This window comes from Tetranychus urticae, chromosome 2 (assembly GCF_039701765.1).
Source record: "Tetranychus urticae isolate SD_2017Ah chromosome 2, NJAU_TeUrti_SD_1.0, whole genome shotgun sequence".
Classification (NCBI taxonomy): Eukaryota; Metazoa; Arthropoda; class Arachnida; order Trombidiformes; family Tetranychidae; genus Tetranychus; species Tetranychus urticae.
The window spans coordinates 22,873,095-22,893,878 of NC_142959.1; the positions used below are offsets into that span (position 1 = coordinate 22,873,095).

The following is a 20,784-nucleotide window of genomic DNA, read 5'->3' on the forward strand; positions in this document are numbered from 1 at the left end:
TTGCTTAGACACTTCAAGAAAGGTTGACCTGAGTGTTTCCATTTTGAGCATTCAAAGACATTCAAGTGAAATCAAATTGTGGCGAAATCGGAGTAATTAAAGGAAAAAAGTTCTCAAAAGTAAACCAACAACATTCAATATGCACTCAAAATATCATTCAATGTCAAACATTCAAATTGCACAAATAAAAAGGTAAAAACCATTTCAGTTTTCATGACATTTGCTCAGGTCTTTGTTCAAGCCCTTGATTGACCAACAAATGCTTTAACTCTCAAACATCAAGTATCATTATAACTCGAGTATTTGATCAGTTGCTCAACAATACTTGACTTGAACACAATTGTGGTTGTCGATTGAAAGAGATCTTGTGCTTTGTATGTACTCTCGTTAAGCAGAAAGAGAAGCGAAAACTTGAATGGATTTTACCATTTAGCATCTAAAAGGTACACAATAAGGATATACTTTACCTAATTTAATGCTCTCTTTACGAGACCGTGAAAATATATTGGGTGCACAAAAATAGCTTGGCCTTTGGTCGGGAGATATTTCTGTTCTTGGAATGAGATTATAAATTCAAAATCACTAACGCAAACCTCGATCTTTGATCGAATTTTCTTTTCAACTTTGCATTTCCACTAAAAACTATTTCCAATGCAAGGTTTCAGGTTGAAGTGGTTTGCGTTTAGTCAAAACGCGAATAAAGTTAATAACAAAGCGAGAAATTGGAACCACAAAATGCGAATCACAAAAGTCTTTTGATTTCGTGCATATCTGAATATATTGCAATATTGCAGTATAATAAAATCAATCGCCAAGCAATTTGTTTGTAACTCTTTGAAGGTGATTTCGAGATTTGTGGTTCCATTGGTGCTAAATACTGTGCAATGTTGTGCAGAAACTTTTAGGCTTTTATTCAAATGAATTCATTTTGAAAGCTGAAAACAGCTCAAGTTTCGAGATTCATTAGTAACATGATAGCATCAATCCGAATATGCACCTACTAAATGATTATTTAGTCCCTGAATGTGCAAAATTGACGCATAATTTATATAACATTGAAGTTGTGGCATTGGTCTGCTTAATTGTGCTTTTTCTTCTGCGTTTACTTCATTCTCTGTGCATGATTTGAATTGGTGGTCGAATTAAAGCAGAGATGAAAACAGCCTCAAATTTGCAGCTTATGCTGCCTTATAAGTTTAAGTTATTCGTCTTGATATTTCCCATGTTCAGCATGAAATACTAATCATCAATATTAAACTATTCAATGCTTCAAGACTTCTAGAAAATCGGAATTGTACCTGTGACTCTGTGCATATTTACGCGAAACAGAGGTTTTGGAAGGGTTGCAGCCACATGCTGGCTCAGACATGCAACTTTCATCCAAAAGTGTGCATTGAATGGTAAAATTGTTAACGAAAATCAAATTGACAGGATAGACTGTGCAGCATAGATACATTTTGTAAACCTTGATTTTCGTTGACGAATGGATGCAATAACTCGAGCCAAAATCCAAATAACCAAAATCAATTCTTATTCAATTTAAGGATTAAAGTTAAGATTTGACATTTTGTAAAATGGTCAGTTTAATCACAACAAATGTCAACAGCATTTAACAAATTTGTCCTGTCAAAACTGTCTGATCCCAGTCTAAACATTCTAGTTGGGAAACTTTCATTTAACGATCAAGACTCGCTTTTAATCTCTTACTAGTTCCTTTGCCAAACTTTAGAGTCTGCAATCTTTTTAGTTTGTAAAATATCAAGAAAAACTTCCAGCCAAGGCTTGCATTAGAGTTGACAGAGAAGACGATGGATTTGACGGTAAGAATTGTAAAAATTGCTGGCAACTGAACCGAAAAGTCTGTCAAAACAAACCTAAACGTGATCAAAGATCAGCACATGAATTGCATTCTGATACCATTTCAATTAACCGATTAATGAAAGTTTTAATCATTGCAACAAAGCCCTGGCCAAAAAGGTTCCTCAATAAACTAACTTGCAATGAAATATGATCTCGAAATGTTTCTAAAATAACCTTTAATCAAGAAAATGTAAAATTTATTTACACTTTTCGTGCTTAGAGAGCAACCAAGAATAATGATTACTTTTTTGCTGAAGTTTCATCCATTAATAAGTTTTCAGAACCATTTCGGTTGATTGAAGTATTGCAAACTTGTAACCTTTCTAACTCTGAACACGAAAAAGATACTTTATTCAAATTGACCGATTGATACAGAGTTATTCAATTTAAACATTTGTATCCTTTAATGCATTTGAGGACAAACTTTATTCTGAATTGAGTGAAAGGTGTTACAATGAAACAGAAAGAATTGATCCATTAATTGCATTCGAAAGACTTGAATTTTTCAGCGAGAAAAAAATTCTCTCACAATTCTCAGAAGACTAAACTTGATTTTTCACAAAATCTAACCATGATTTGAGGAGAAAAAGAACTAAAATGAATTGAATAAGAAAATTGAATTGAAGAAAATGAAATAAAATCTCGAGACTGATATGAAAAGGGGTAAAAAACGATTCCTGAATAATGCAACATGAGGTTTGCCAAAGGATCCAAATCAAAATTCATTTTAAAGTTGATCAAATTTTCCTTCTGAGTTTCAATGAAAGATGGACAGGTAAGGCAACAAAGTATCAAAGGTTAAGACTGATAGAATGACGAAATGGATCAAGTAAAAGTTTCAATGAAATTGAAACTCTTTGCCAAATTTGAGGTTAGGCGTAAAAAGGTAAATGATTGAAAGGATGAAACATCGATTGAACCAAAAATAATTTGCAATGAAAGTCGATGTAAAGAGTTTGAAAACAATGGAAAAAGGTCGAATGCAAGTTTTCTCGTTGAAGGATAACTGTCGCCACAAAGAAAGTAACAATTTGATTGATTCTTGGAAAAAGAGAAAAGTCTTTTTTTAGTTTATCCTCGTGAAAAAGAAACAATTTCAACTTGTAATGTTCAGCTTATCATGTTGCTTCTCATCTTTAGCACTCTGTTCATGTTTGCTGATAATCTTTCGTTTCCTTTCTTTTGATGAATCCATCATCACCAACAATTTACGCTCTGTTTGCTGTTTTTTCCTCTTCATTCTTTACCATTTGTTATAAAGATGATTGCGGGTTAAAAGGTTAGACAGATTGTTACATGATACTGGACATTGAATCCTGCAACTTGACCGAAATAAACTAAAACTTTTAGGTAAATTTAGCTTCTTGTAGTTATGAAATTGTTCAACATTTCAAGTGTCCACTGTTTCCAAGACAAAACTGGGACAAGAATAAATCATAAAACTATTTGTCAACCTGATCATTTTCACCATCATAACGAAGCGATGTCTTTTAATTTATGGCAATCAATTAGTAAAGTCAACTTGAACAAATCCAAAGAGCTTTAAACTGTTCAAAGAGACAATTTGAGTTTCAACGATTGAATCGTAAAATAACTTAGAACGGAAAGAATGTAAAATCTATTTACTTATTAAGAACTCGAATTACTTCTCAACTTGAACTCGATTTGATTTCAACCTACATCGAAATGAATATTGAAGTTTGTCTCCACGCTCTTTTTCCTTACCTTTTGTTATTTTAACATTAGTTTCAAATTTCATTAGTTATTTTGTTTCGTTCACTTTCGAGTTTCATTATTAATCAACTTGATCGTTTGATCAATATTCACCTTCTTTGTTGTGCTCATCAAAATTGATTAATGCACCTTTACCATGCTTACACATTAATTAGTAATTAAAGAAACATTTGAAAAGATGTTGATCGATCAGTTGTAAGTGGAACGAAAACAAACAAAAGTAAACTTCTTTTCACAGCGAATGTATTTTACTTTTCTTTTGTACTTGTCATGCAATTTTCAGTTGTCAAAATTCAGTGTCAAGTGAGTGAAACAAAACTGAAAAGACTAACAATTGGTGCAGACAAAAGTGAACAGCAAAAATGTTGGAAACGTGAGTGTCGAGTGTTGTTCTCGGTGAATTGTCGTGAAAAAGGAAATAGAATTGTTCATTACTCAAATTGTTGACGAAGCAAAACAAGACAATAATTCTAAATATTGAAGGCAACTTTTATTTCCATGTGCAACTTACTACTAATACTTATTACAATAAGTAACAGATAATCGTTCAAAGTGTATTAATGACTACTACAATATGAAGCACTCTATTATTTAGCATCTAATATAAACTATTTCTAAGTGGAAAAATATGATTAGGAAAACAATCTTATTATATTATTAGAAGGTAAATGTTGCCCAAACCTGAGGCATCGTAGAAATGAGGTTGAAAAGTGGGTGAAAGAGCAAGTAATGGTGGATGATTACAATCACGCTGGAGCATGTGACACAATACCAATGGTACTGATCCATCGTCCACGTCTGTAAGATAATCTCATGTTTAAATATGTATCAATGTTGAATGGCGAAGATCATTGGAAAAATATTGACTCAATAAGAGTTTGGATTGACTTTGCAGAGCGCCTTTCAATGGATTAGTGGAAATACACAAATCATCCAGAAACAGAGTGAAGTAACTTTGAGTTTCATAATTGCATCTTTCAAAGTTTTAATAGTTCTAAAGTTCTTAGTACTATTCTTCGGAATTTAGCTGCTGTATTTGAGATTCCAAAGTACTTTTGTAATTGTTTTAAGAACAATTCTAATGGCATTTAACTTATGCTATTCAGATATTGAGACATTCATAATGATTGAAGCTATGAAAGTTTTCCAAATAATTGTTAATCGAGAAAATCATTTTCCATTTTGCATTTTAATGCTTTGTATCAAATCGTTGGAGTCAAACGAAAGAAACTTTTATAACATCGAATTCTTGATTTTAGAACGATCACTATTGATTGGAGAGCTAGTTTGCGGAAGACTTTTCTGTGTCAATTAAAGCGTTAGTCCTCGAGTGAGGAACGAAGATGTTTTCAGCTTGACGAGTTGATTGAATCGAGATTGAGTATTTTGAGTTTATTGAAATAAAAGCTAAAATAGAAGCTAAAGTTACATGATATCATTTGTTTTGTTGAAGGTATTTTCATCCAATTATCGTTAAAATCTGTTTCTAAATCGCATGCTGAATTTGATACAAAATTGAATTAGTTGAAAGGTGAAAGAATGAAAGAATTGGTTTGAATGAATGAATAATAGAAGTAAATATGCTTCAATTACATGCTGTCGATTAGACTTGAGAAGAATGTTGTAGAATTTGAAAAGAAACTCGATTAAGGCTATCAAATGAATCTAGTTTGAAAGTTCATGAAAGACTTGCAGAATAACGAAATGAAGAGAGACTCGAATCTATCAAATTAAAACTTGTAATACATTGAATCACTTTTATCTGAACCAATCTAAATGAGAGTGCATTTGCTTTACTTGAAACATGGAAATTTTCATCTTTACTCCAAACTGGACATTATTCATTTTCTCCATGAAATTTACATCATGACCTTGCCTAGTTTTACATGCTTTTTTTTAGTGATTCTGTTTTTCTACTCTTCCATCTGAACATGATTCAATATTGTTCCTTGTAATGAGCTTTGTTCCAGTTAATATAATTTATGGAGAAAAGCGCAAAGAGTAAAATGAAAAGGGAAAAGTGAAAAGAAAACAATTGACATTATTAAGGATGAATGCTTGAACTGTAAAAGTCATGATAATAAAAGTAATTGATAAACAAATGATAATGGACAGAAAAGCACTAAAACTTATGAGCAAGTGTCCAGGTTATGGTCAATTTGAGGGATTCACTTATCAGTCTATTGCTTTGCACCATTTCCTTTGCTCTCTTCATTCACCAAACCATAACCAAAGGAAAGGAAACAAAAATAAACTCAATTCCAACTGATATACTTTACTCTCTGGATGGAACAAGAAAAGTTAACTCGATTCCGCCCGAACCTTAAAAATGATGCAAAGACTAGGTGTGGCTCATGAAATGATATTAACAATCAACTCCCAGATAAATATAAATATCGAGATATTAACGTGATAAGTGGGAAAATATTTGCTCTTCTCTTGACTCTTGCAACAAGCGATGAAAATAAATGTCTTTTAACGACAAAAAATTATCGAGTATTTGACTATTACGAGTTTGATTCATTACAAGATTTGGTTGCAAATTGACTAACTTGGAACTTCTTTTTCTGTGGCAAAGAAAAAAATTTCAAATTCATTTTTCCTCTTTGCTATTCAATAATTGAGTTTCCAATTTTCTTTGTTTCATCTTTTTGATTCACATTTTTATTTATCCAACTTGATCCTTTAATCAATTGCTTCAGTGAAAAGCTTAAGACTGAATTTTTATCAATTTTCATATTTACTTTTACTTTTTCTCTTTATTTTGTTTAAGTCTCTTTTCCATCGCTCTTTGTCTCTTGACATTTCAAAGTTTGCTTCATTTTGTTCATTCTAACTGGTTTATTAACGATGAATAAACGATGTTCAAACAAAGTCAACTTTGAATGAAGCATTCATGTGCTAAAGTAGCAAAATAATCGTTCTATGATTGATAAAAAGAATGATCTGAATGAATGAAAATTTGCTTTTTCGTGAGTTTAACGATCGATTTAACTCGTTAGTTTCAACATTTTTTGGCGATTTGTTGAGATAATAAGAAGAACCTATTCATGGTCCATTCCGCGTCCATTGTTATTGATTTTGAGGTAAGAAAAAGTTTGTTTAAATCCTAATGAGCGCAATAATGATTCAATTTCAATCTCGTCTAGCACATATATTTTGGGCGTATTTCGGTTTGTCATTGACTTACCTAAAGAGTCAAGGTTCCTTAAGAATGAATTTCTAGACGAAGGTCCTAACCGTAAGAAGAAGAAAAGAAAAGTAAGAAAATGGCAAAAATGCCGAAAGGGAAAGAAATGTGTTAAAGTGGAAATAATTTTCAAATTAAACTTAATCATTAGTGTTAACTATGTTAATAAATTGCAAGCAAGTTAGAGCAAAGCCCATGTTTATGTCGACTTTCAAACGAGACGCTTTTGCAAAAAGTTCAACTCAGATCTTGAGAATAACGGAGTTTCCATACATCATTCGTAGAAATATTTTTCTACTAATTTTCCAATTCGAATGCAAAATAATCTGGAATCTTTTCTAGTCTAATCCTTTTTTAATCGATGCAGATTTTGAATAATATTCAAGGCAAAATTCGGTTCCACGTTTTCATATCGTTACAGCAAAGAGTAAAATCTAAACTCTGTTCTGAAAGTTGGGTTTTATTTTGTTACCGTTTCGATTACAAATGAGTTAAAACTTAATGAACTTTTCTGCTCTATCATTCGATTCATCATTTTATTATTTACTTGAACACTTGAAATGGATCGATTCATTTGCTTGAAAAATATTAATGACAAGTTGATTTTTACGAATTTGAACAAAAAAAGAAGAGTTTCAAGAGTTTATTCATTTCCATATGAATGTAACCAATTCTTCAAATGTTCATTGTTCAAGTGTCAATTCACATTGAATTACAAGCTAACTATTCATTTTTATTCTGATCTATTTAGAAGTTTCATTGGATTACAGTTGGTTAATGCGCATTTCAATATCAAAATAGCATTTCTAAACTTTTCTCAACACTTTGACGGAATCAAAATCAACTGAGAATCTCAACTTTCATCATGTAAAGATAATAATGAATTACAATTTAAATTTTTCATACAATCCAGGGCTACAGTCTATTACAGCTTGAATCAATTACTCATCATCACGTAAGCTCATTGAATATTATTCACCTGCAAGTGTATTTCATTTCAAGATTTCGTGTAACCTTGTTTTTCGCTATCTTATTGTTGACAAGAGTTTACTGACTCGCAATAAACTTTACTGTTTACCTGAACTCAAATCTGAGGCAAGAAAATTGAAAAAAGATAAAAAAAGGAAAACAAGAATTTGCTGGAAAAATGTTCTCAACAAGAGTGAGAAAATGAAACTTTATTTCCATGCAACAAGTTTATTGAAGAAATCTTAATGAAGAAAAAAAACGAATCGATAAATTATAATCAACAACTTGCACACTTTTATTATCAAGTTGAACAAGCATTTCATGTAATGAACAGAATAAAATGCAATAAATGTTTCTTCGACAAAAAAAACTGTTTTCTCATGAATAGTTCCAAGTTATTTACTAAGATTTAACCAGTAATATTGAGACTGAAAATGTTATCAAAAGTTCACTTGGAATTCACTCCCAGTCAAGAATGTCAAAGGTATGCAGTTTTGGGCATTGAATGAACATTTGATTCCAAAACTGTTGACATCGCAATTGGACACTGAGCAACAATTTCGAAGCTAAAATTTGAGTGTTACTAAACTCGATCATTTATCTACATTTCAAGGAAAATGGAAAAGTTCGTTTTCTTTCTTGTGAGCCGCTTTTAATCTTTAATCATTTACATCAATATTCATCGTTAGATTGTCTGTGAAAAGAGTTAATAAATGATGAGTTAACCTTAAAGTCCATTAATGTATGTTTATAAAGACATTAACATTTTCCTTTGAAAGAAATGCTTATGATAATAAAAGCAAACACTGAAACTGAGTAAATACTAAATATTTTTATTCCCTATTCCTATTCATCTTATCTAATGTATCCAAAAAATTATATCTTTTTCATTGTCAATGAATGTTGAAGGTGAAGAAGAAGAATAAACTCTGTTCTCAGTTCATTTATTAAATGGGATTGAAGCACAATTAAATGGAAACATTATTTACTTTCATAACAACTCAATATTTACTTTTATAATCGCCATCATTACTGTTATCCAATCACACCTGGATTCAATCGTTCGATAAAATTCAACATCAATTTAACCAATTTTTGTTTCTTTCGCACTTGACCTTTTGAAAATACTTCAAATGGATTTTGTCTCGAAATTTTGTGTCAAAACCTTCGCTTGTTTTTTTGTCGATAGTGAAAGCGTTTCAATGTTTTAGAGCTTTAAAGCAATTATTGTTTTTAGCCTGAAAATGCGCAGATTGATGGATAAATTGAAACATCTCATTGCGACTCTTCAACTTTTACCTCAACTTTGACTTTTTGTTTCATTTGTCATTCTGTGAAAATTGAAAAGTTTTGATTATCTTTTTTTCACAAGTCAAGGAACCAGTTTGGTAGAATTTTTTCAGCAGAATTTTCTTTAGAATTTTTTTTTCTTATTGGCGAATCAAGTAAAACTGAGAGATTTTACTAAAGAAAAGTGTTGTTTGCTTACCATCTGAGTTTCGTTTCGATGTGTCTGAGACTTCCTTTGTAACACTATCTTCACTAACACTTGCAGGTATTCGCGGACCATCATTGTTATTGTTGCCTTCATTTCGTTGATTGGTTGAATCAGCTAAAGGTGTGTAACGACTTCGAGTTACAGGAGAATGTACATGTGAAGGTGTAGTTGTGGGTTTGTGGCGACGTTTCGTTGAAAAGCGACTCACGAATGAAGTATTGTGTTTAAATCTGCAGAAGAAGAGGAGAAACGGAATAAATTGAGCATCGAGAAAAAAAACAGCGAGTGAGTGATAAACTAAAAGTTCTAGTTTAATAACGAAACGAAAGTATATCGAAACAAAAAGTGAAGCAGAAAATGTTCTAAATGTAATACTAAAGGGTTCAAGCAATGGATAGTCATGCATAACACACAGTAACTCTACTGGTCCAAAGTGTTCAGGTTTTTGGGTTCGATTGTCATAAATACTTACAGACTGCCACTTGAAGGTGGCAAATCCAGCTTCTCTTTACGCCTCAAAGTAAATGAACCCGAAGTGTATCTGCTCGTATTAACATATATTTTCAGTTTTGTTTTTTTTTCGAATTATTTCATTGTGTTTTTGGAGTGAACAAGAGAGTCGAGTTGTGTGTGTTTGTGCGTTTATTTGTGCGATTTGGTCATTTTTGTGAGTTAATTTTGGTTGTATTTCGTGGTGTGAATAGGAATCAATTAGATGTCAATGGAAAAAAGAAAGATATCATTTAATAAGAACATCATTTTTTCGAGTTTTCATAACCGCTTGCTAACATGTAGATGATGAGCTTGAAGATGAAGGGTTTCAATTTTAGCCAAGTATTCTCGATAAATTGGAGCATTTAGAGAACTTTCAAGAAATTCTAACAATGAGTTTGCAGCGCAAGTGTTTGGTGCCGATCAAGGTGCTCACATACAATTTTCATTATAAGCAATTTTTGCATTCACATAGTTTGGCACACAAATAGGAAAGCCACTATCGATTGGTTTTTCTGTTGGCAAAGTCACTTTCATTAGAACAGTTCATTCCACTTTTCCAACTTATTCAGAAATTAACTTTTTATGTAATCTTTTAAGCCAATCAACCAGATAAAGTTCATTTGCAATTCAAATAGAGTATTTACAGTCAACGCAAAACTCATTCAAAGAGCCCCTTGAGTATTTCAAGATTGATAAAACACTAAATTGTTATGAATCATTTTTCTCATTCAATTGCTTCTCCATTGAAATCGTTTCATTCATGATATCAATTAATACATCTTTTGCCTGACTTTTCCTGAAATTTTCTTGTTCTATGAAGCAACACTTGAAAATTTTCCTTTTAAATCGTGAAAGAAAAGTTCGATAATTTGAAAAGGTTACTCACGCTGGAGGACTTGGTAATGGTACTTGATGAATCTTCCAAGTAGCAACTGACATTGAATTCTCATCGGCAGCATAACATCGCCAAAGGCATTGGATTAAGGTTGCTGCTGGACCTCGGCGTCTGATCATGTGCTTTTGTCTTTGTTGTTGTTGAACTTTTAAAGCAAAGCCAGAACCAAGAATTCCCTGGATAAATGATTAACAAGTTGAAAAGTTTCCATTTCAAAAGATATTCAGAATAAACTTGAAATGCAATTTTGTTTTAAATTTCATAACAAAAAGCATTACTTCATCTCTAACTCTCAACCAGTTTAGCCCGAAACCTTTACAAAATAAAGTGTAAAATGTTATAAATGGCAAAACTAAGTACTTTCATTGCATTTATCAAGCTATTAAAAAAAACAGAAAAGCAAAAAATTCTGATGAAAGTTATTCTATTTTTACTCAAGTCTTTCAATAAAATAATCGAAAATTGCAATTCAATTGGGATTCACTTTTCATGATTTGCATAAGAAAGGTTATCTTCTTTACCGCAGGTAAGGCAAAAAATGAGATTCCAAGAAGTGCACAAAAAGATGCTATCAATTTACCAGGCCATGTTTTAGGTACAATATCACCATAACCTACTGTACAAAGTGTTATCTTGAGATGAAAAGAAAAAAATGTTAAGTGATTTTATGGAAGATTGGAAAATGATGAGAATTATTTTCGAAAATGATTCTCAATGAACGGAACTCACCACTCCCCACCAAAGGGCATCTGCAAAATTTTCAAAGGTTTCCGGATTTGAATCTTTTTCAACTAAATATACAAGGAAGGATGAAAATATGAGGCCAAGAAAGCCAATGTAAACAGTCGTGATGAGCTCCTGTTGGTGGACGGAAAAAACTAGTTAATTGGTGAAAATAGTAGAGTCAAGTTTATGGATAAATTGTAAATGGCCAAAACGAGTGGTCAACAGAAATCATTTTTCATTTCTTATCTTATCTTTTCTCTAGAGCAAGACAAGACTTGAATATCGACTTTTGTGACATGAATATGCATTGATGCAACCAATCGACAAAAGTTGAATCATAATCTCTTTACGGCTAATTAACTTATCGATCAAAATGAGCACTGTTAGACTCTTGGAAAGGTTAAATGTCTATCTCGAAAAAGAAGTTAAAAGTGTGCAAAAAGAAAAGTCGAATTTTGAGTTTTGAGAAGAGAAGAAAATATCGAAAACTTACCTGTCGATGTGCATAGACAACTGAACCTAATAGTTTCCATGTTCCACCTCTTCTGTCCATTCGAACCATTCGGAGTATTTGGAAGAATCGAAGGCCACGAAGGGCTGAAGTAGCAAAAACTTGACCTCCAGTTCCAACGATAAAGACCACAATGGATGCAATAATAACAACAATATCTGATTTGGAAGGAAATCGAAGAGAAAAAAGTTTTTAAAGGTAAACATAATAATCAAGAGAATCATGAAGTTGAGAGGAAAAACATGAGACTTTGGTTCTCATGCAGGTTGACGCTAAAAGGTGAAGCAGCAAATGAAACTAATGAATATTTGGGAATCGCACAGATTTGTTTGCTTTTGTGGTTTTGCATCGACTGATCCATAACCAATCAAATGGGTCAATCTAACAAATTTGCATTGAAATAGTGAAGGTTAATTGTGTGGAAAAAGATCGGTCGATAAAATGAAATAAAAAAATGTTCTTCTTTCGATTCAACGAATCCATATGGGTTTCGAATTTTGGCTTCAAAAATTGTCACTTGTTCTTTCATGGTGAAGATTGGCTTTGTCTAAAGCTATGAAATTGTGAATTTTTTTTCGCTTGCAAACCTTTTTCTTTGAGAAAATACTTTTTTTTCTCCAAAATTTTCATGCAAAAATTTCTTTTCTAACCATTTCCATTTCATGTTACGCTTGGCGATAATATATTCAGTAAAGTGATTTTTAATGATAAAATTTCATCAGTTGTGAATCACTTGAGTGAATTGAATTATGATGTTGATAAGCAAACAAAAGTGGATGAGATAAATTTGAATGGGAATTAATGAGATTGAAATTTTTCCATGTAAACAACATGTAGAGTGTTGAATAAGAGTAAAATAAGACGATGAAATTGAACAAGTTTCAAAGAAATGGAACAATTGAAAGAAAGAAAATATGAAAAATTGGAAAAATTAAGGCAAAAAAAGGAGTGAAAAGAAATTCATGGAAAAGATTATATTTACAACTCCATTATTGTACTGAATTACATGCATTATGTACCATTGTTACAGCATAATCTTTACTTATTATCTTAAGTCGTAATAGATTTAAGGGAAAAAAAGAAAAAGCAAAATTCGAAAAAAAACTAATCCAGAAATGAGGCTTTCAGAATTTTTCCTGTTCCAAGAAAAGTTTATCGAATCTCGGAGCAGAAAAAGAATGCAAAAAAGTAAGTTTAAAGAGCAACAGGTTTTGATGCTGATAGACTTTGAATTTCAGTTTTGCATCGAAACTCATTCTTGGGAAAAGTGAGAAAACAGTTGAACTTACCAATAACACAGAAAGGACTTCGTAAAAAGCGCATCCTTCCAACCCAACCTTGATATCTTGATCGGCATCCGGCTGACCAAAGTCGTAAAAAAAATTCAACTGTAAACCAAACTATCATCAACAATTCCTGGAACAAATTGAGATGAAAAAGTTGGCGATCAAATATTCATTTTGTGGTTTAAAAATAATTCAATTGTTCATTAATTTTTCACTCTCAAGATGAGTTGGGTTAAGGTTGATAAACTGAGTTGCAAGACTCGACTTTGCCAGGTAAGCAGCAACTTGACAATGAATAATGAGGAATAGAAGTTGATTTCAATTGCAAGAAAAAGATTAAGTCAAGTTTCAGAACTTATCTCTTGAACCTCTTTTTTTATTATTCAATAATCTGAATGCTGTTGAAAGAAAATGTTGACGTTCTAAGCTTGTTCATAATCTTATTATCATGAAAAGTTGAACAAAGTAAATTAATTAATGAACAATTGAGACGAACAAATTACCATTTTTAAAAGTATTGCAGAGGCAGCATCTTCATACTCCTTAATTGTTGAAAAAACACTCAAAATAAGGCAAGTAAATACCATACAAAACCTGTTTGGAAGAGAAGAAAAAAATGCATCAATTATTGAGATAATTATTCTAATCAATTTTTCCAGGTAAAAGAGTCTTTTTTGTGTTCCAAATCATTTTACTCTCAATCATCATTATCATCAATTGTGATGAGCAGAGAACGGCAAAGAATATTCTTGATAAAAACATATTCTCTGAAAAATCACATTCAAATAAAATTATTGAATGAGATCAACTAAAAAACATATTCTTGCATTTTTTTCTCTCTCTTCTCTGTCTTTTCTTGCTTACTTTCTTTTCTCTCTTTCTTTTTCTTTCTTTCTTTTTTCCTCTCTTTTTTATCTTTCTTATCTCTCTTTTCTTGCTTCCTTTATCTCTCACTTTTTATCTCTCTATTTTCTTTCCCCTCTTTCTTTTCTCCCTCACTCGATTTTTCTTAATGAATTTTAATGATTAAATTGGCATATCTTTGGTATACTTTTAATAATTTTAGTATTAATTGAAACATTACCTAGCATAAAGAGGAATAATATGCCGCATATTCTGAATATGTTTTTACATGAAGTCTTGCCGTTCTCTGGTGATGAGCTTTTTGAAAATCGAGTTAACAAGATTAAAGGATTGGGCAAAAGGTACAAAGAATGTTGAAAGATGTTCAGATAATTCAGTTATTATATTAAACATGATGATAATAATTATCCCGTTGAATTGGAAAGGAAGGAGAAATGTTTCATTCCAATCGTAATTTGATGTAACCATTTGAGTAATTTCATCTTGATTAAATTACAAAATTGTGATAAACTAATAAACAAAAAGTTCAATTAACTTATTTGTCTATTGATGCTTTGCTTAGGAATGAGTTGAACTTTTTTTCATCCAATAAAAAATGAACTAATAAAATTACATTGAACAAGGAATTTTGATACAACTTTTTAATAGGTAAATAATTGAATGAAAAAAGGTAAGCTTTAATAATTGTGCTGCAATTGAGTCTAATGATAAGTGTTATTGCTGTTACTCAATAGTGCAATAAATATTTCATTTATCTTTGATAGGTAAACGGATTTTGCGAAAGAAGATCTCAAGAAAATTTATGAGTTTCGTTGACCAGGAACTTGAAAAGAGATGATTTGGGAAGGAATCATGAAATTTTGGGCCTCGACTGAAATTAATGATTTGTAAGAGAAACATCAAGGTTAAGTATGGATTGCGTCCAGGAAATGGTGCAAATTTCTATTGGAGTTCTAGAATTAAGAATGATGTGAAGATAGAGATGTTGAAGAGAGAGAAGAAGAAAGAAGAGAACTTAATTTGACTTTTCTCTTCTTCACCTTTTCGTAAGCTGGAAGTGAATTGCCAGAAAATTTACTGGGAGTGAGTTTAGTAGCATTTGATTGGGAGTTGGAGTTTGATAATGTGATATTGATAAGTAGCAAAGCGAATTTCCAAGAGTTAACACAGAGAACGCTAGCAGGACTAGGATTAGTATCGTTTCCAGAGAAAATGCTTTTATTTAACTATGCACGTGAGTTGAGGGAATCTTGGGAGGAAATTTTCAAATGATAAAATTTACTCCCAGTGGAGAGCAGAAATAGAAACGACATAATCAAAAAGGCATTGATAGAAAGTTTTTGTGGCTGGAAATTCCTGATAGTAGGTACTGAATCTGACTAGGAGTTATTATGGGCTCAAAAGTGATTAGACAGAATCGCGCGTTTCAAGCATAAACAAATTCTTTAAAAAGTCGAAATTTTGTTGCTACATTTACTAGATAACTGTATTGTGGTATAATATCATCAGCCTGAACTTGATGCGTAGATATCGGTTAAATGAAACTTATTACTTCCCTGGTATTTGTTTTGCAATTTTGTCTTTTTATCATCAATGTTTCGTCATTCAATTGGAATTAACAGTTGAACATAAATAAATTGTTTAATTCCGTCACCATTCATAAACATGATTAAACATGAATAGATATTGCATTTTTTCTTTTTCTTCGCTTGCATTTATCGAGATTCTCTATTCATTCTTGTCATGTTATTTTCAGCTGAAAACTTTGTGATTGAATGTTGTTCAATTATCACCAGTTAATTGGACAATTTGTGTAAACACTTTGGCTACAGGTGACTACAAGCTACTCATGGATGGATATAATTGCAATGAAATGAAAATATAATTAGCCTAATTAATTGAAACAACGGTGAGGCTTTAATCAAATTTCTGGGCTTAAAATTTTGTTACTCGAATTGTCATGTAAATTTTGAGATGAACTGATTGAGTAAAGAAGAAAAATCCAGATTCAATAGAGGCTCATGTTTTGATGCAAATTCAATTTGAAATGCATCTGGGAATGAATTGAATAAAATGATGGTAATTAACATGAGAATGAAGCGCAAAAATCTGTAGCCAAAAATACGATTGGAAAAGTTGATCATGAAAAAAACTGAGTTATAAAGTTAATTGGAATTCTATAATTCATGCTAATCTTTTGCTCAAATAAATGTCGATGAAAAAAGTTTTAGTTTACTTTGAGTGAAACAAGATACTGTAATGTGTCAAAAACAAAGAAATTAAAATGTGACAAAAGTATAGATTGGATTTTGGATGAAAATTGATTGACGGAAAAGACTCAATGTCATGACCAGAGGATTCAATTAACACAGAACCAGAATTTGAACAGGCCGAGTGTAAAAGTGAATGAAATGTTACCGGAAAGATGGAAAATTCTGTAGCATTAAGCAAATTGGTTTTTATGTGAGCACACATCAGTTAAGTGCGTCGCAAGAACACGAGACTTAGATCGCAAAACCTTGAAACGCAAAAGCAGAAAAGATCATAAAATTTTTGAAATTCAGTCTTCTATGAACCAGTGAATCTAGACATGGTTTTGCTCGATTTTATAAAAAAAAGATCAATTTAGAAAAAAGAAAATCGAATTTCAGTTTATCAGATTAGCCAAATCCTATCAAACATTTGAGCTTTTGACATTTTTTGAAAATGAAAAGTTCCAATGTCATGAATTCGGCTTAAACTTTGACTTTCAATTTTCTGAACTCGTGCTACTTTTAATCTAATCGAGTCCATGTTTTGATTTTCAACACTATTCATGGACATTTGTCATTTTCCTTGACTTTCCTTCTGAATAAGTGTTGCTATTGTTGTGACAAAAGTGTTTTGAACAACGAAGTCTATTTTTCAGTCTTTCTGGGTTGAGTTTATTCAACTTGTTTCTAGACTTTTATAGCTGATCAAATGGTGTGACAATTGTCAGTTGGAATGAGATGGAAGAGAAATGGAATAATTTTTTTTCATTTAATCACTTTTTATTACGTCTGACTTATGATTCATTTGTTGGTTTTTAACCTTTACTTTGACCGTTTATAAATGTTTGTAAAACATGCAATTTACAGCCCAAACTTAATCACGTATGCAACAACAGCAAGTCAACCTAATCTAACCCTGATTTAACCAGATCAAACTAATCTTATTCAACATAATCTCACTCTAATCTAACCAGCCCTAGTCCAAGGCAAGATTATGCGCTTCAATTTGTTTGAGATTTATGAGTTTACTGCTTATTTTTGGCATATAATCAAGCCATTAGATCAGGAATTAGTCTTTAATCTAAAAAGATTGTAACTTGTCGAGCTTGGTAAAGGCCAGAGAGTAGAAGCGTTTTGCACAGTTGCCTTCCTTTCCAAATCAATATTTTCAAACATATAATCAATCAAGCTGTAAAATCAATTACCATCCAATGAATTATGCAATTATCTCATTTTGTAACAATCTATCGCTCATGTAATTGACTCAGAATTTAACAGAAAATCAATTCGTAAAAAACCATTAAAATCAATGTTAAATGACAGGTAAAACACGAAATGAATTGTTTAATCAATAAAACAAATCAAACTTTGCCAACATTTTCACGCAAACTTTCGAGGCATAATTTAAAAAGAATTCAATTTTCCATTTTCACTCAAATTTCGAATTATAAAGAATTCGTTTTTCACTTCCGAGTGCAATTAAATTTAACGAAAAAGTTGATTCTTTGATGTTCGATGTTCGCTTGAGAAAAGTACAGAAACAAGAACTTTTAATCGACGCATCAAAGCAATTAGTCGATCATGAATTTCAGTGGAAAACTTTGCCCATTCCTTTGATGAGAATTGAACTGAATGCTTGCATTAGAAAGGTTTAATTGCGAATGAAATGTTTTTCCAAAACACTTTTTTTCCATTTTCAATGTTTCTTTTTTCTTCCAACGGAAAGGGTTAATTGATAAAAGCAAAGGAAATTTGCTCAAATAAATGGTGAAATGATTTATTCACTTAAAGTGTAATTGTACTTTGAGGATGAAAGTTACTGTTGACTGAGTAAACACCATTCAAAGGCTGTTAAATCGTAAGTCAACGAGTTAATAAAATTATAAGAAGATTGAAAGATGAAAAGGATGATTATGGTGATGAAAGTAACTCAATTGGAATTGGCCAAAATTGTTGTTTGTATGTTTGTAAAAATACTAATTTAAACTTGAGATTAACGTTTCAAGTTGATTAATCATTCTGACTGAACCAACAAGAGTAAGCATCAACAATTGTTGAACCTTGTTTTAACCAATAAATTTAAGTGAAAGAAGAGAAGAGGAAAAAAAGATGGAACAAAAATGGACCCAAAAGTTTCATCAATCAGATAATGTCAATGGTTAATGTTGGAATGAGAATGAGAATGGAAAAAAGTAGAGAGAAATAGAATGCTGAATCTAGATGAAATGAATCATGTGAGGTTATCGGAAAAGAGATAACATCGTTCAATAAGATTAATTGTGAAGGGAAGTTGATCAATAACAATATCAATATTTAGTTTGAGCCTATTTTTATGGACTTTACTTTTTACTGCTATTAGCTTCAATGAACAATTTTTTGGTTGCCTCGAGTTTTGACCAGGTTTGGTTTTTGGGCACTCTTTTTGTTCAAGTTCATTGTGCAACATTCGAGTGTTTGCAAATTTTTGAAAATGTTCAACTTACACTAGCATGTGATATGAAAGAGCACGTTTACCTCGTGGGCGTTCAAGAAAATTGTGGACAAGAAATTGGTATTTACGAATAATTTGATCACGAGTTCGATTACGGGCTACATTGAGACACAAGGGTCGACCTAAAAGGCTTACACGAGGTTGATTGAGTCGCTCATTAGTGGTGCTTGAGACAGGTTCACCTGGTGGCGCAAGTTTAGAGGCAACTGTTGTTGTGCTTGCCTTGCACTTTGAGGCTGATGATGAGGTTACAGTTGACGGTGTGATGGAGACCCCTTTAGGAGTGAACCGAGTCAATGGTTTGGGGTGAGGTGACTCACTGTCCATTGTTTGATTTTTCATTAATTTTCCACCTTCTTTTCGACCCACTTTTCCAATTAATTTATCACAAGTGACATTTTCATCATCATCGTCCTCTTCTTCTTCTTCTTCATCTTCACCACTGTCATCAGCATTACCAGTCAAGTTTGGCTCATTCAGTTTGGCATAATTGCAAGGTATCGGTTCACCGTGACTAGATCTAGGCAGTGATTCAGTTGAGGTAACCGAATGGTGCAACTTGTTCCGTAAGATTCCAGGCAAGGCATCGGCTTGAGGTTCGATAGTATCACAGCCACGTAAGGGAACCAGAAAGCCTTTACTTTCAGTTGAATCTCTTCCATCATCGTCTTCATCGAACTCTTCTTCATCTTCAGCATCATCATCAATCTCCTCTTCAAACTCTTGACTTCCATATTCACCTTGTTCAATATCATCTGAAGATAATCTCTGTCTTTGAGTCTTTTCTTCCACTGAGTAAAGATTATATCGAGATGTGGGGTAAACAATGGAACTGCATTTGTTTGATATTGAACTCTTTGATATTGCCGCTGCTGGTGTACAACTTGACGTTGGATTTGCTGCCGAATTTGAACATGAATATGGTGATGAAAGCGATAATAATGGTGGACGATTACTTCTAAGTTTATTTCGATTCCAAGTGTTTTCATTTGTAAAGGTAGAGCACAGTGATGAAGATGATGAAGATGATAAATCTGAAGTGGTTGACCAAAAATTGATTGAATGTTCACCCGATTGGTTATATTTAGGCGGTTCACTTGGATAGACTTTAAAAGTATTTTCATTCAGCGGAACATTGAAAGACTGTCCATTCTCTTTTAAGCAAGAGTTGACACTCGAACAGCTCGTGATTGAAGGGTCATACTCATAAGGTCTACCACTGGTTAAGGTAGTAAACAAATTATCGGCCATAAACCGTTGTAACTCTCCAAGTTGCACACAAAATGAACCGGTCGAGTAAACCTACAGACCATTAGAAGATGTTTTTGCCCAAAAGGAAGATCACATTTCAAAACTTAATCCCACATTGAAAACATTGAACCACAGAAAAGAATAAAGTTGAATCTTAGAAAATGGATTCATTCATAAAATGATCAAGCATTTCACATTTCAAGATTAGCCAATGGTCAAGTTAGTCGACAAAATAAATTGAAATAAAACTGAAGTTGAGACACTTGAACGGTCTTTCATGATAAAAATGTCGACAGTAAAAGGCAAAGAAAATTGAAAGATATAAAAGCAAATCTTAATCCATGTTAACTTGTTGGAGTCACAAAATGGAATGAGAAAACGATTTTTCTTTTTGTTCCAGAAAAAAAAGTTTCCATTCCTGGAGAGACTCACTATCAACCCTGCGCTGATGATGCTTTTCTTCATCTGGACTCAATTTAGTTTCCTATCATTTGCTTGTCATCATGAACCAACCCTTATAGGAAGTTCAATATGATACTCTTGTTTTGATACTCAAATGCAACTCTGTATCAATTGAGACGCTTTGCGATTGAAAATATCATTTTTAGCTTTTCGTTTAATCTCTACAATCTTTTGCATAATTGCTCATTAAAGAGCAAAACAATTTTACCTTTTCCAAACTTTTATTAAATCTTTTTTTTTGCTGCTCTTCTCTTGATCAATAATGATGAATTTCGAGTGAATGAATAAAAACATTTTTCT

At 32.2% G+C, this 20,784-nt stretch overlaps 1 protein-coding gene across 7 annotated transcripts in view; it reads right to left on the reverse strand.

Annotated features, from left to right (window-relative positions):
• KCNQ (KCNQ potassium channel) overlaps positions 1–20,784 on the reverse strand; it is a 51,691-nt gene that overhangs the window by 6,343 nt on the left and 24,564 nt on the right. Inside the window, exons 1-11 of one of the 7 annotated variants that reach the window (XM_015935237.3) lie at positions 18,764–20,143; positions 13,668–13,758; positions 13,168–13,294; positions 11,861–12,036; positions 11,371–11,499; positions 11,163–11,273; positions 10,633–10,817; positions 9,724–9,792; positions 9,243–9,481; positions 6,785–6,829; positions 4,276–4,392 (exon numbers count right to left, since the gene is read on the reverse strand). In XM_015935237.3, the coding sequence (XP_015790723.2) occupies positions 4,276–4,392; positions 6,785–6,829; positions 9,243–9,481; positions 9,724–9,792; positions 10,633–10,817; positions 11,163–11,273; positions 11,371–11,499; positions 11,861–12,036; positions 13,168–13,294; positions 13,668–13,758; positions 18,764–20,022 (2,548 nt within the window). In that variant the 5' untranslated portion in view covers positions 20,023–20,143. Of the gene's footprint in view, positions 1–4,275; positions 4,393–6,784; positions 6,830–9,242; positions 9,482–9,723; positions 9,793–10,632; positions 10,818–11,162; positions 11,274–11,370; positions 11,500–11,860; positions 12,037–13,167; positions 13,295–13,667; positions 13,759–18,763; positions 20,395–20,784 lie in introns of those variants that run through there. The other 6 variants (XM_089266899.1, XM_015935240.3, XM_015935241.3 and 3 more) reach the window with 6 other exon arrangements.